The 15,698-nt window shown below is 38.1% G+C and overlaps 1 protein-coding gene across 1 annotated transcript in view; it reads left to right on the top strand.

Annotated features, from left to right (window-relative positions):
* Nucleotides 1–1,001: 1,001 nt before the first annotated feature.
* NETO1 (neuropilin and tolloid like 1) overlaps nt 1,002–15,698 on the top strand; it is a 63,454-nt gene continuing 48,757 nt past the window's right edge. The window contains exons 1-4 of the mRNA XM_062568096.1: nt 1,002–1,029; nt 4,657–4,710; nt 6,292–6,429; nt 14,626–14,874. Of these exons, the coding sequence (XP_062424080.1) occupies nt 1,002–1,029; nt 4,657–4,710; nt 6,292–6,429; nt 14,626–14,874 (469 nt within the window). The remainder of the gene's footprint in view (nt 1,030–4,656; nt 4,711–6,291; nt 6,430–14,625; nt 14,875–15,698) is intronic.

A 15,698-nucleotide genomic window follows, 5' to 3' on the forward strand; every position in this document is an offset into this window, starting at 1 on the left:
GTCTCCGCTCAAAGGGGAAAATCTTCTCTGCTTCCTTTCGACAGGTGCAGTTCAAGGGGAAACCCATGAGCGTTTTGTTTAGTCCATAAACTGATCAGGGGAGGGCAAAAAATCCCTCTCCTCTTACTCCTTCTTTCTCAGTTTTGAAAGCACTCTTTCACCCCTCCCGTCCTTCCCCCGCGCTGAATGGATGGAAGAGTCTGCAGGGTTTGCTTCTGCTCCTCGCCCTGGGCTGCAGGAGTAAGGGGACAGCTCTCTACCCTCATCCATCTCTATCTCGCTCCATCCGCTCCCGAGAGGATTTGAGACGGTGCAATGTGTTTTCAGCCTCTTGCCGCTGCTACTGCTTGATACTATGCAAGACGCAGGGAGAGGGTTTTGCAAAATGGATTTGTTCGATTTTAAAGGATTTCTTCTCTAATAAGGATCGCATTGCACACAAATATGACTAAATCCCCTATTTGGTAAATCTTTTTCCCCCACCCCTTCTCTTTGGGTTCCCTCCCGCCCACCCCCACCCCTTCAGAGAAACAAGCACAGGGAGCTGATGACGGACCCATTAATCCCTTCTTCAATGCATCAAAAGAAGCCGAAGGGCTGGAAGTCGCTGGGCTCGGAGTCCTGCAGGAAATGCTTCGATCTGCTTTTGGTTTTGTATGAAACTGGTGACTAGGGGCTCGACTCGCCCCGCCGCCGCCGTCCGCCGGCACCTGGATGCGCGGGCCGCCGCCGCCGCCGTGCCCTCCGCGATGCAAGGCTCGTGGTGGTGAGGATGGTAGCCCGGGTGTGATGTGCTTGAGCCGGCGGTGATTATTTGAAGGCGGCGAGGGAGAGAGAGCGAGAGGAAAGGCTGCTCCGCTCTGCTGTGTGTGGGCTTCAGTTTTATTTTTTTTTCCTTCTTCTTCTTCTTTTCCTACTTCTGTCCTCTCCCCGCCACTGGAAGTCCTCCCATATCTAAATGGAATTAGTGGAGACCGTAGCCCCTTGTGTAAGGAACAGACATGACCCATGGGCGCAGCTTCTTTCACAGTGAGTATCTCCCCCCCTTGCCATCCCTCCCGGCTTTACTCTGCTTCCGCGCAGGCGGGGGGATACCTTGTGCTGTCTCCGCAGCTAGGATAACGGGACACTCAGACCTTCATGGCGTGGGGGTAAACTTTGTCCCCCTCTCTCCATCGCCACTACTATGCGGTGCAGCAGAAGGAGGTCGGTAGCTGGAGTTTGCACGGTGATATGGGGGTGGTGGTGGTGGTGTGTCCATGTTTGTGCAGGCTGGAGGCTTTCCCCTGGGCGCTATGTCTAAGTGTGATGGCTTTCGAACTGATGGGCGGGGGGAAACTACCCTCGCTTTTCGCAACGGTGCAGTGTAGCCGCAGGCAGGACTCGAACCGGCGGCGCCGCGGCTGCGGGCCGGAGGCGCGGGGCCGCGCCGAGCGCCGCGGCGGGGGCGGCCACCCCGGGCGGGGTTCCCGGCGCGGCTGCGGGCCGCTGCGCGCACCAGCCGTGGCGCCCCCGCTAGCGGGCTTCGCTCTCCCCTCGGGAAAAATCCCCAGGGAGCAGGAGGGAGGCACCGAAACACGTTAATTAGTGGGTGACGATCCCCAGGGACCTCAGGCTACCTGCCTGCAACTGCCCCCCGCCCCCCCCCCCCGGCCCCCAATTTTGCCCTGAAGAGGCTCGAGCGGGCACAGTTCCCTTCAGCACCTCTCTGAACACCCAGACCTGTGAAATAGCAATGCTATGGTGGTAAAGCTTATCCAACAACTCTTCACCGGGCTAAACCACACGCGTGCCAAATCAAAGCCTGCAGGCGCTGTCTGGCCGAGAGAGAGAGACTTTTTAATGTATGTCTTTCAATGGAAAAATGCAAAAATCCCCAAAGATGCGTTATCAGAGAGCATGATTACTGGAGAGCATGATTATAGCTAGACTGATGATTAGGTGAGAAACAGGGAGGAGGAAGGCAGAGAGTGCAACAAGAAATTTTGTGGGAACTACTTTGAAATAATTCTTAAACCCAGATAACGCCAATATTGTTGCTCTATTGTCAAAGCTTCCTGAGTGACCGTGCCTGAGTAAGGACTACAGGACTAGGCTTCTGGGAGTATTTATTTCTTTTCCTGTGGTTTGAGATGAAAAAAGGAGAGGGGTCATAGAATTAACAGGATTCTCCTGAAGCTTGAATGAAACATATTCTGTCATCTTTTCCCATAAAACCCATCATTTATTTACTTTCTGGCAATATACGCATTTTGGTAACGCTGGTTTTAATGACACTAAATTGAGTGCGTTCTCTCACTCTCTTTTTTAATATAGGAGAAGTATCTTGCTCTGTGTAACCAAATGTTGTGGATATGATATATCAAGAAAAAAACTTAGAGTATTTTAGTGTCTTCTTGCCCATTACATTTTATGTTCAAAATTATTTCAGTTCCTAGTCAGTAATGAATATTGGCATGATGATGTTTAAGCAGAGTTCCATGCTCTGGAGTAACATGGCTCTGTGACTTGGAAGCTTTCTTTCTAGTGAGTGTGACTGACATTGAAATGACCAGTTTTTTTCTATCATCTTTGCAATAATATTTTGGTGACTTGGACAACTTACTTTATTTCTCTGAACTTCATTTTTTCTGTATAGAAAAAGAGGGGAGAGTTAATACTTAAAGGTGCTTGAAAGGAATCTGTAAGAATAAGGTATGAGTTGTTATTAACTACCTAACAAGAAATGTCTCTGACTTAGCTGTGAGTTTACTTAGCTGCTATGTCTCCTGTTCTAGCTCTCACATGTCTGTGGGAAGAAAGAATATCTGCAGCTGTCTCCACAGACTAACACCTTACTCTACTGAGAAATTAGATTTTGGCTGGTGAGGATTATGAGCATAGATGCAAAATGTTCGCTGCAGGAAACACAGCTAAGTAAATGAGCAACTTAGTAAATGGGCAAATCCTTCATTGCCTTCAGATTCTGACATAGCCGAAGGGTAGAGTCTCAGCTAGCATGTATTTGCAGAATCCATCTCTGAGGAAAGTGAGGGCATGAATGGTTGGGTAACATCCAGATCTGAGTAGGAGATGTAATGTTCTCGCTGAATGCAGATGACACAGAAGAGTTTTTAACTACCAGCTCTGCCAACATCCGTCTCTGTTAACTGGGGATTCAAAAGGCACAGGGGCGGTGAGTCTGACCAAGAAACAGTGAGTACACTGCCAAGTCTTCATTTTCGCAGCTTTCCAACCTTTCCCTGTTTAATCAGGTAGCCATGCTCCATGTCTGAAACTCTGGCACATGGAAAAGGTCAAAGGCATCGAAATATAGATCTCAACACCATTAGAATACTGGAAATATGGAGAAATTGGCCTTCTCCATGGTTAAAAGTGCACACAATTTATAGTATAAAATCTGAAAATGATGCAACACCATCTGAGAAGGGACTATTTGGGCAGGTGGTGACTAGCCCGTGATGCCTTTTGGTGTCTCTTGGGAGTAAGAAGAGGAAAGTACTCCATTCATTAAAGACCACAAGTCTATTAATTCCTCATAGTCAACATTACAAACGGCAACTCATCGATCTGAAGTAATCAGGGTAAACATGCAAGTTCATCTGTACTTTAGCTTTAGTGAGGTCTAGGCACAATGTCCAGGCTGAGTGCCAGACTAGCTGGGTTCAAAGCACTCCAGGAACTGATGGATCTGTTTTCTTCTGCCCTTGCTAACTCACTTTCTGCAACAGCTGAGCAAGATATAGGTAACGGGAAGAAAACCCTACCCTCAGTGAGTGATTTATTCACCAGGTAGATAGCTAGTAACTGGGATGTTTTCTCCCTTGCTCTTCCAAAGCAGAATCGCTACTACTTGCCTAAGCATTCCCCTCTTAGCCTTTTTCTGGTCAAAATTTAATACTCTGTAACTCCCAGGAACTCAGGAATTATGCTAGATAGCTTGAAGTCAAGCTAAGAAAGATCACATTATTTCTCAATAGGCACAGATGTCCTATCATGACTGGAGATAGGAAATTTTTATTTGTAAAACAGGCTGCAGATTCATTGCAGCATAAAGCAATGTGCTCTGAGAGAATCTCACAAACTAGATTAATGGGACTGTTAAGCACATACAATAATTTATTTCACTGAGAATTTGCAAATGCCTTGATGAATGTGAAGAACCCAACCCCTCATTTCTTTTATAGTCACAATATCCACTTTCAAATTTTAATATGCCATAGTAACAGAGATTACTGGCACTGAAACTTAGTAGGCTTTGTCTCCCTCTGTTAGAAGCAACCACTATTTTACTACTATTTTACTATAATTTTATTATTATTATTTTATTATTATGATTACATAAATAAATATTGATTAAATGTTTTGCTTTATATTTAGAAAGGAAAGAAAAAGGAGGAAAACATCAAGGCTTGAGGATTTTTTTTAACCAAGATCTCCTCTTTATTTGTATACATTTATGAAGAAAAATTACTTCCATGAGCAATCAAAATGTGTTTGTGCGAGAAATGTAATTTAAAGATGCAAGTAAACATGAAGCAGATTGTTTTTGTGCTGTAATTCTATTAAACTTGTATTCTTTTGAGATAGATGTTTACAGTTGCTTGATTGCAGACACTAGCACACTGTGATATCCAATTTATTTTTCTCTTTCAGTTGTAGCAAGTCTAATCATCCTACATTTGTCTGGGGCAACCAAAAAAGGAACAGGTATGTAGACTCCAGACATTATTTCAAACATTATTGTAGAGTTTAAAGTATGAATTTCAATTGTTAGTTTTTAATAGCACACCTATGTCTAGGGCCTGCCTTTTGTTCATTTGTTTTTGGTATTAGTGTGCCTAGGAACTGATAAAAATCCAATGGAACTTGTTTTAACAAGTGTGTCTGATCTTTGGTTAGGTCTAATTAAAGATGCAGGCATATACCAATTGGAAATTGGAATAGCTAGCTTTTGAATGCCTTTGCTTGATGAAGCAGATTTCAAAATCTGGAATTAGGCATCCTGGCTCCTTGCTCAGGGTAAGGATAGAAGGAGGTTCTTAAAAAATCTGGGTGCTAAGTGTGGTGAGAGCTGAGCTGTGAGAGATACTGAGCCCAGAGGGTGTCTGAATTTGGGTCTGAATTCATTTTAGGAAATCAGGAATTGTCCTCAGCTCAGATACAAACATGAAGAAAGAAATACTTAATGTTCAGGCCATGTATTGTGTGTTTAACATCATCCTTGGTACAGGTCATATATTAGGTGGTTAACATCATCCTTGGAAGGTACCTGTCTTCCCCCATTGATTGAAAGGGCCTCTAATGATTTGGTGCTAAGCATCAATAGCTTAAGTTAAGTGGAATAGTTTTTCTTAGACATATATTTTGAGCTTCCAATATACAGGAGCTTCCCTAGACACCTTTGTGAGGTCTAGAACCAGGAATCCTTCCCTGTAAGACCCGTCTAGTGTTTTTTCTCCCTAAAACTGATCAGATTATAGCAGCATCCATCCTCTTATAGCCTTACTGTTGAAGTAAGACATCAAGGAAGTGATTCTTCCCTTTCTTCAGCCTTTATCTCCAGGCTCTGTGTCAATGTGCAGGAGAGAGTACAAGAGTTTCAGGGACAGGAAGAAAGCAAACAAGAGGGGCTGACTCTGCTCTCTAATGATTTGCCTAGAAGAAAGGAAATTCTGGAGTCTGGTTCCTGGCCCCAGAGGTATTGCTACATTTATGCAGAAAACAGCAAGTTAAAAATAAAGATAATCTTAGAACCACAATCCAGGAATTCCCTCCGTCCATCTCCGTCAGGTGGATGTGGAGCCAAGCTACTGGGGATTAAAAACAATTCGCATATTCTATCTGAATTCTACACGTTTTCTCCTTGATTCCATGACTGATGTTTTCCTGCCCGTGGCATGTAGCTTGCTGATGGGGCATGTGCTTGAGTCTTTTGAGACATATGAATACGAAAGCGGTATCTCCCACTTTTTTGAGCATATACTTTCCCTACAAAGGTATTATTTAAAAAATAGCATAAATAGGTCTTCCCCTAGACATCCAAGCCTCCTCTCTCCTCTGAAATCAGTCTTGAATGAAAAGAAATTTTGAATTCGAATTAGATATTCATATCCCTAAAGGGCAGCTTCATTTTTCCCAAATCAGTGATGATACTCTTCATCTTAACACAAAGAAACCTTAGACTACTAGCAGAAAGGACTGTTTTAACCTGTAAGAGAGTTCTAAGTGTCAGAGAGACATAATAAATTATGAGCTAATTATATAATGTTTAATGTAATCATTTTACAGAAAAGCAAACTACTTCCGAAGGACAGAAACCAGTGCAGTGTGGAACTTGGACAAAATATGCAGAAGGAGGCATCTTCACTTCTCCCAATTATCCCAACAAGTATCCTCCTGACAGAGAGTGCGTCTACATTATAGAAGGTGACCAGCCAAAAAATCTCAATATTCTGTCAGCAACTGTTTCAAAAAACAGTGATGTCTTTCAGTTTACCATATGTGAAGAGTGGGTAAAGCCTATGATCATGATTAATATTTCTAGGAAACAAGATTTAGGGAAGGCATATCACAGCACATAAATTATTATTTTTTTGGAAAAAAAATCCATAAAAAGTACCTTCATAAATCAGCTCAGGTGATAAGTATGGATGAGTCAGTCAATAATAAATGCAGTATAATTAATTTCAGAATGTATGGAAAATGGCTAGAATCTAAGATGCTGTCGCATGATGCTGTCAAAGACAATGTTTAAAAATGAGTAAAAAGAGTAAATATAGGAAACTTAAATGCTTTTGACTTCTCTTATAGGTTTTTTAAGTTTATCCCAGCTGAATCAAGGAAGACAAGTATAGCTAGACAAAATTTCTTTTCATACAGAAAACCATCATATAGTAAGCATAAAAATTATTTTCTGCGCAATTCTTCATCAGAGATGAAAACAAATGAAGCACACAAAAAATAATAAATATTAATACCAATCAGCTGCAAGGCATAATTTTTAAAGAACAGATAATTGCAGTATGGAAGTGATCTGCAAAGAGCTGGAGGTATACTACATGTAAGTTAAATGGTTTCATTTTATCAGTCTTAGCACGCTAGATATTGAAGAGTAAAAAAGTAAAATGAATCTGTGGAAGTCAAGAAAGATTAGATATTGTTAGAGTTCAGTAACAGAAAAAATGCAGAAACAGAATGGCAAGTCATTGGGACCAAAATGATTCATACATAAATTATGAACATGTACAAGTGTAACACTGATGATTGTGCTATCCATACTTAGTTGGACGGAATTATTAGTTACAAATGAGGGAACTAGGGAATTATAGCAATGTTTACTTTATTAAAGATACAGATAGTTCCAAAAGAGATTTTCAAAAGTGCATAGCTAATTCAAATGGAACTAGCTGTTTTGGAAAACCCCATTAGGCACCTTAAGAAAATTCCCTGTCTTTTCAAATATAGCCCCAAATTACTAATAGAAAGATGTGATTTTAAATACTGAATCAAACAAGCCTTCTAAGGGAAAATTTTTGCTTGTCCAGTCTTCCAAAACTCTTCCTACTTGAGACTGGAATTTAAGTAGTTGTATGACAAACATTTATGTTCTTTCATAGCTTAGAAATTAAATCAAATCAAATAAAAATAAAAATTAAATAAAATCAAAATAAATATTAAATATTTAGGTTCAATGTGTACTATTTAGTGTTTCACTTTTGTTACATTTACCTGGGTTCCTAGACCTAGGTCTTCTTGCATACACTAATCAAATTATCTCTCATTTCTGCAAGGCTGGAAAGAAATATTTTATGTTGTGGGCTATTTTATGTTCAAGGCACTGAGGTGGAGAGATATACTTTATCATTAAAGAGCAAGGCTACGGAAGAATTGAAATATGACTCTTTTTGTAAACCCTACTCCCGTATCTTAAGCCATAAGGTGATCCTTCTCTTAGTAAGAAGGTGCCTGAAAGACCTTTATTGTAAAGATATTTGTCTTTATTATATTAATTAACTACTTAGAAAAAGATAGTTATTAAGCTGAAAGGTGACAAAATATTGATATTGGAATATTGAAAGATTGATTTAGAAGAGACTGATTTAGCTCAAAGCAGAAATACTAAGAATAATTTATGAAGAAATGATTTAATAAAACAGGTTGTATGATGAAGATGATATTCTATGTTGACAAGTGCAGAGTAATGCATAGTACGAAGAATAATCTGAATTCCACAGATATGATGTTATATTTTAAGAAAACTAGTAAAAGTCAATCAGACAAAAAAATAATTTCAGATAATTTTTTTACAACACTGAAGTTTTCTGCTTCTTGTCCAACCATAGTGGAGAAAATGTGGATCATACCTGGATATTTTAAACCTACCATGGTAACTGTTATATTAGTAAATAATTTGATTAGATTGATGCATGTTGCACAAGATTTTCAGCTCTAATCTCACCCTGTCAATTTCTGTCATCTAAAAAAGAATCAGGAATAGCAATATCCGGAAAAAGCCAACAAAATAAATAGCGAATTAATAAAAGATATCTGAACAACATTTTGGGGTAGGCATCTATAGAGTGGATAATCCTTGTTAATTTAGCACAGCGGATGCATAAACACCCACTAGATTTTAGAGTAAGCCAGAAATATCTCTATATGCATCTTATTTCCTATATTTATTATTAAGATTCCAACACACTTGGAATAACTTCTAGCTACTCTTGAATATCAAGTACCAGACTAGGGGGACTATCAATGTGATCCAAAATATCATTCATGCATTGCGATCTCCTGTTCATATCTTTAGAGAGTTCTGCATACAAGGACTATGGGGCAGTGACAGCTGTGTGATGTGAGTTTAAATATGTATTTGGATCACCAGGTTCTTTTCTGTCTGCTTACTTTCTTTCCTTCATTTTTTACTATCAGATATAATCTAGGCATTATGATGGCTTCTCTCAAACACAATTCCTACTGTCTTTAATGGCCTTGAGCGAGGGCCCCAGTATGCAGTTTGTTTTAATAAAATTGAATTTCATCTCACGATATATTTTTTTTCCATATTGTAGCTCATCTTAAATGTATGCAATCTTCTATCATTTCAAAATTACTTTGGTGAAGTAAAGGAGCTGGCAAAAATTACTGTGATCATGCACTCTGAGTCTCTACAAGAGAAGAGGATTTCTGATTGCAAAGGACTATCCTAACATTCAAAGGCATAAGCAGATCAAACAGCTAGAAGTTTCTTTTTCTTTCTTTTTTTTCACTGTCTTTCTATTTTGGTAGTAATAATCATTAACCATTGGAACAACTAGAAATTTTGAAGTCCAGATTGGATGCCTTTCTAAAATAAATTCTTTAGGTCATCCAGCAGTCATGGACTCAGTACAAAAATAATCGTGCTAGGGAGGAGATTCTGCTGAGTCCCATCTGCCTCTTGAAATGCATTGTAAAGTTCTTCCTTTTAACCTTATTGAGCATCCAGAAAATGTAGGAAATAGCTGAGTGTATGCATTACATTCCCTTATTGGGTCCAATTTTACCTGTGGTTCACAGGTACACATCTCTCATCTGGCAAAATTCACAGCTGCCAGAAACAACCATAGCCACATAAGCAGAATTAGCCTTTACTAGGCTGCAAAAATTTGGCATGTATGCTCCAAAGGGAAATTTGCATAGGAGAATTCATAAGAGTAAATTCCTTTGTTTGTGGAGTGGGATGACCATACTTGACACAATACATATCAGCAATTGAGAATAAAATCTAGAATCATATTACTTGTATGTTTCTATCAGTTTTTAATAATTGAATACTTATTTATAAATATAAATATGGGCTAGAATTGCTTTATGGAGATATGAAGCAAATCTCCTACTTTATATGTCTGTGGATATTTAGACATAGCTGTCTTGAAGGTCTTGCACATTCTTCTGAACATCATCAAGCTCTCCTTGCTCTAAGAAGGCTACAGGTGTTATCAAGTGGTTATGCATCCCAGAACTAAAAATGTCTGCTCAAAGTCCATTTGCCTAATGTGTTTCATGGAAATCTTTGGTTTCAAAATGTGTTTATCAAAACAAAGAAAAGAATCCTCTTCTAAAAGAAGGCCACAGGTGGCTTCCCCATCCACAGTAACTGAGCAACGTGAAATACCAAGGATTATTCAAAACTCTTAGTGATGTAGAAACTCAGGTAGATGGGGGTAGGCGTTTAGTTCAATGTCTTACTTTCAGGCAGTCTGGCAAATTCAGACAGGTATTTTGCTTAACATTCGCTGTCAGTTACACAGACTTAGAGGCTGATAAGAATTAAAACCTTAATTGTGTGCTTTTGCTGCAACTGTTCCTCCGTTGTAAGTTGGAAGAACCCAGTGCCTTTTTTTTCTCCAGTGAATGTAAAATCTACAGACAACACTTATGTAAGATAATTAGATCAAAAAGATGACAAGACCTACAAGCATTAAGTAGTCTTTCTATGCTGTTAAACATCTTCGCAGAAAGATCATTGGAAGCTAAATATGGAATATTTTTAAGATTTGAAGTAAAAACACTTTATGAAATAGCTTTGGTGTTTTTCATTTGGACTTTACAGCAACTTTTTCTGACATTCTGACATTGTAGCCACAGAAAAAGTTTGGAAGATATGAATGGAATTTACCTGTGAGTGGGGATGCCAGAAATGATCACTCCATCCATCCATTTTTGATTAGATGGTCAATTTAGTGTGGAAGAAATGCGTATTTTTTGTTCTTTTTTTTCTTCTGCAATTATACAATTATTAGTCATCATTCTGGGCTTGTTTTGCCTGTATTTCCACAAGTTTCACTGTGATCAGAATTGCAGACACTTTGTTGCAGAAGAGCAAGTTGTGTATTTACAAGAAGTGTGTTTATATAATTCTTTCTTAGCTTACTTTTAGCAAAGAAACCTTTTGCTAAAGTCAGAATTTAACTACTAAAAGATATCTTCTTTGCCAAAATAAAGTTAAAGAGAGGGTTTTGAATTGCGTGTTTTCATCTATTTTGATCTGTGGTCATTTCCAGGAGGATTTGAATTATTTTGTTTTTAATGTAGACTGTTGCAACCGAAACCGTAACTTTTAGCTCTGAATTGTACAATATTACTTTAGCTCTAAACTTGTTCAGTGAAGCAAGGAGGTACATTTAAAAGCACATCATGAAATGCATCATGCTGCAAAGGTGCACAGAGCTTGCATAGGATCCCTTCCTCTCTTTACCCAGTCTATTGCATTCCCCAGGGTTCTCACAGCTCCAGAAACACAAAGTGCTGCATTACTTGGGAGACTTGAGGAGAAAATAACGCAGCCCCTTGAGGACTAACTTGCATAGCAGGTGGGAACACAAGCTGTGGCTATGCTAATATCTAAAACAGGTCAGGAATCATTCTCTGGCCTTGAGGCTGACTGGTATAATCACATATATACAGCCAAACTTTTTCTTTTACCTTCCCTAGCACAGAGTACACATCCAGATCGTTTATTGGGAATGGTCCTTGGCTGGTGCAAACCTCGCATCATATCTAAGAATGTGTTTTGGCAGTTCTTATTGGCATGAGTCAAAATCATGCCAGGGGTCATTTTAATGATTAAGGAGTGTGAAGCACCAGTACTCCAGCTCCAGCCTGGAGACCCAGCCCTAATGAATGGTTGGTGCTTCCTTTCTGAAAGTGGAGCAGCCTCTGCCTGGGGGAAGTAGAAACTTCCTTGAGCACTCCCTAAGCTGACGTGATTCTCTCTGATCCTTTACCAAGCACTGAGCTTCACTAGGAAAAGCCCTGTCTTGACTTTGTTGAAAAATAAATAAAAGCAGAATCAAGTAAACTATAGCTGCATCTTGATCCTAAAACTAGAGGGCAATATAACATTCAGAGAACTGTATGAAGGATGTGAACATAGCGCAGTCTTTTTTTCAGGGTGCGTTTCCACTGATTCAATAGCTCTTTACCCCTGAGTCTGTAGACCTGATTCTCATTTACCCACAAAGACTCCTTTTATGTGACACTAATCTGCAATGGATTTTAAGGCTCCTTATCAAAATCATATCAAATGAACTTGCTGTAACTCCGAGAGGGGCCTTACGCATTTTTAACATATGTTAAATAAATCTTGGATCCAGAGAAGGTCCGTTAAGCATTTGATCTCGGAGCAGCGCTGACAAGCCTCTTAGTATGAAATGGAATAGTGAATTCCTAACATTGGAAGTTTAGTAAGAACAAAAATGTTGTGTTAATGGCGTATACACCAGAGCAATGGCAAAGGTCGTTTTTGAAGCAGATATCTCTCTTTGTTGCCATGGGAAGCAGAGTAGCTATACATTGTGGTAAGATGCTATTCAACACTAACAATACTATCAGAATATGTCCTCATGCCTAGTCTGTAAAACTAGAAATTAGGTAGGTTAATGACATTGTGTTTGAACAGTTAAGTATATAAGATGCTCAGGACTTTTACTTAATAAACATTTTTAAGATTACCTTAGGATTAAGCCTTGCCAGTTTGGAGTTCCTGACACCTGACTCTGCAGTCCCTAGATGAATGATCAGTAGATCTCAACAAATCTTCTTAAATGGAATAGGAGCATGCAATATACGGTCCAGGCCTGACAGGTGTTCTCAGCTCTGCTTAGTTAAGTTTTAAATCAATATTTGTTATGAATATGTAAGGTTAAGGGTAGAAACATCTGAATAAAATTAGTCAATGAAGTCTTCCAGCTAGTCAATCTAAACATCCACTTTGGTCTTCAGACCTTGCCTATGGTAGCATTTATAAGATTTTCTTTACAAACTTTATTCTCTCATTTTAATTTAGTAAAATTCTTTCACTCTTGCAAAGTATTTTCATTTCTAGGAGCTGTATATTTTGTGCATTTCTTTGTAAAGTATTAGATTTTGATTTTGCAGTTGAATTTGTATGGGCACAAAGATCACAGGGTTTTCACCTGTGAGAGAAATATGTATGTATCAATTTCCCATGAATTTGTGTAAATAACAAAGAGTTAATAGTAAGTATTCTCCAACTGTAAGTTTCTTCAAAAGGATAACAGTACCTAAAGTTTCTTTTCTACTTTAAAATAAATATTTAAATGAGTCATCCATTTATGCTAATAGTAGAAATAAAGCTAGTAAAACGTGTCTTTCTTCTGAGCTAACCTGAATGTTCTATTAATTCATTTCTTCAATAAGTCTCATAAAATTATATCACCTTTGTTTACATGGTATAGTTTTAAATGGGATCTGATTGAGTGCTCTTATGTAGATTGTAAGCTATACCTAATGTCTACTTACTTAGTTCATTCTAATTAGTCTGCCTTCTTAAATAATAAGCTTTTTCCAAAAGTTTTCAGTTTAAAGCATTTCAGAATATACATATGATCTAGGTTTTGGCTGCACAGCAATAGTCTCTGATACTGTCTTCATTATTTCTGTTGAAAGAAATGAAAGGATACTGACCGCATGAGTGGCAGCAGTTGCTATGTTAAGCTCATGCACTAGGCTTGGGGTTTGGTCTTTCATGTTTTAATGTGAAAAGAATAGTAATTCAGGCAAAGCTCACGGTAACACCGGCATGTGCAAAGCTAAGGACATGATTGCGTGAGCAGCAGAGAATGCAATGGTACAGGAAACTGTTGCCTTAGTGGACAAGTCTCTCAAGAAAAACATATATCCTACCATGATCTGGGAGCCGCGTGCTCAAGGAGTGTGTTTTTTTGCTGTGGGAGGGATTAAGGATAGGGGCAGCACATCCCAGGGATGTTGCATGTTTTAAAATTTGTAGACAAAATTTTGTTGTTTTTCCTGTTCAGCAAAATGCTGTGGGTCCATCAGTGATTTAATTCTCTTTGTAAAGGGGATGCCAGGGCAATTATGTCCCTTTTATTTTGTAAGAGACCATTGTGAGCCCCATAGGTCTTAATATCTATGAATATATATTTTTTATGTCTAATATAGTGATCACTTCAGAGTTTCCTCAAGGTTTTCAGTAGAATACTGTTTTCTCATTAGTTAGATAATTAATTTTGCTACATCCTTATTCATTTTTTTACATGACAATTTACTTATGTTTCAAGTGAAGTGACGAATAATTCTGCTGTGTCATTTATACTCAGGCCTATTACTGACTTCAGTATATACATAAGGATAGAATTTATCCTTAATGTTATAGTACAGTCCTGATCAGAATTTCTTCATCTTTGTGAGTACTAGGTAAAAAATATTCTGATTGATGTTCTCCCCAAATATCAGAAAAGACTAGTTTTCCAGTTAAATAAGATTCTTAAAGAGTTTTTTTATTCAGACTAGTTGTTCCTAAAATATATTTTTACTTTACACTGTAGATAACTCTCTTAGTTTCCCTAGGAAATAATATCATGAACACATATTTAAAGGAGAAGAATAGACAAGTAAGCTAATAGTGTAAAATCTAGAAAGGCACAGATGTCATAATTTTCAAATATAGAAAGTATTGTTTTTAAGGAAAAATAGAAAACTGGAATATTTGATTCTGTTTAACTTTTGATATTTAATTTTATTTTTGATATTTTTTTTCAAGTTTGAAGGGTCTTGGTTTAGAAAATAATAAGATCATTTTATTTTCACCTCTAGCTGCCCCTAGACAATGTATTGAACTACACTTCGATGAAAAATATTCCATAGAACCTTCTTGGGAGTGTAAATTTGACCATATTGAAGTACGCGATGGACCTTTTGGCTTTTCCCCAATCATTGGACGTTTCTGTGGACAGCAAAATCCACCTATGATAAAATCCAGTGGCAGATTCCTATGGATTAAATTTTTTGCTGACGGTGAGCTGGAATCTATGGGTTTTTCTGCTCGATATAATTTTACACCTGGTGAGTACAAAATATTACTCTTTTTGGAAGAAAAAGCTTAACATAGTAACTTTGTTAATGATGTATAATTGTGCTACTGAATAATACTTATAATAGGGACTATGTTTGATCTTAAAGAAACTATTAAAAGATAGGAAAAAAGATATAAGACATATATCTTCTGCATAATAGGTCAGGCTCACTCAAGGAAGAAATTTTCAATACATTTTTGTCTAAGATGCATATATGCGGTGTCTGCAGTTTTTGAAAGAGTTGTTTTCAATAGAATTCTATTACAGAAAATCATTCAGAATATTACATGGGAAGGTATGTGGTTTGTGCTTGATTGTTGTAAAAATTTTCCTTCAAAATGACTATCGATAAAGTATTCTAATAAAAATGTAATTATCTCGTAAAATTCCATTATTGCTTTTTCACTTCACCAGCCATTTGCCCATTGAGGAGTGGAATAATTCTCCTTTTCCAATAAAACAAAGTATTACGTATATTGCCAGAGAAATTGTGAGGTTCAAATAGCAACATGTATTAAATATTTCTGAAAAAGATGTAACATCTTAATTTAATCGTACATTTATTCCTTCTTTGTCAAATTTTTAATGTAATTCATTAAAGTAAAACAAAATTCATTGTCATACATCCAGTTAAATATTCCCCCCTCCCCTTCCAAGCAAGAGATTGTTGATCTTAAACTTCATTTTTGGCTGCAGCTACATTACGCTGCCCTGCACTACTGGATTTGACGTAGTTCTGTACCTTATGTATTGAGTGATGAGTCATACCTTAATATAGCATGCACTGAAGCGCTGTAATTACTATGTAATTTT

The sequence above is a fragment of the Rhea pennata genome, chromosome 2 (assembly GCF_028389875.1).
Source record: "Rhea pennata isolate bPtePen1 chromosome 2, bPtePen1.pri, whole genome shotgun sequence".
Classification (NCBI taxonomy): Eukaryota; Metazoa; Chordata; class Aves; order Rheiformes; family Rheidae; genus Rhea; species Rhea pennata.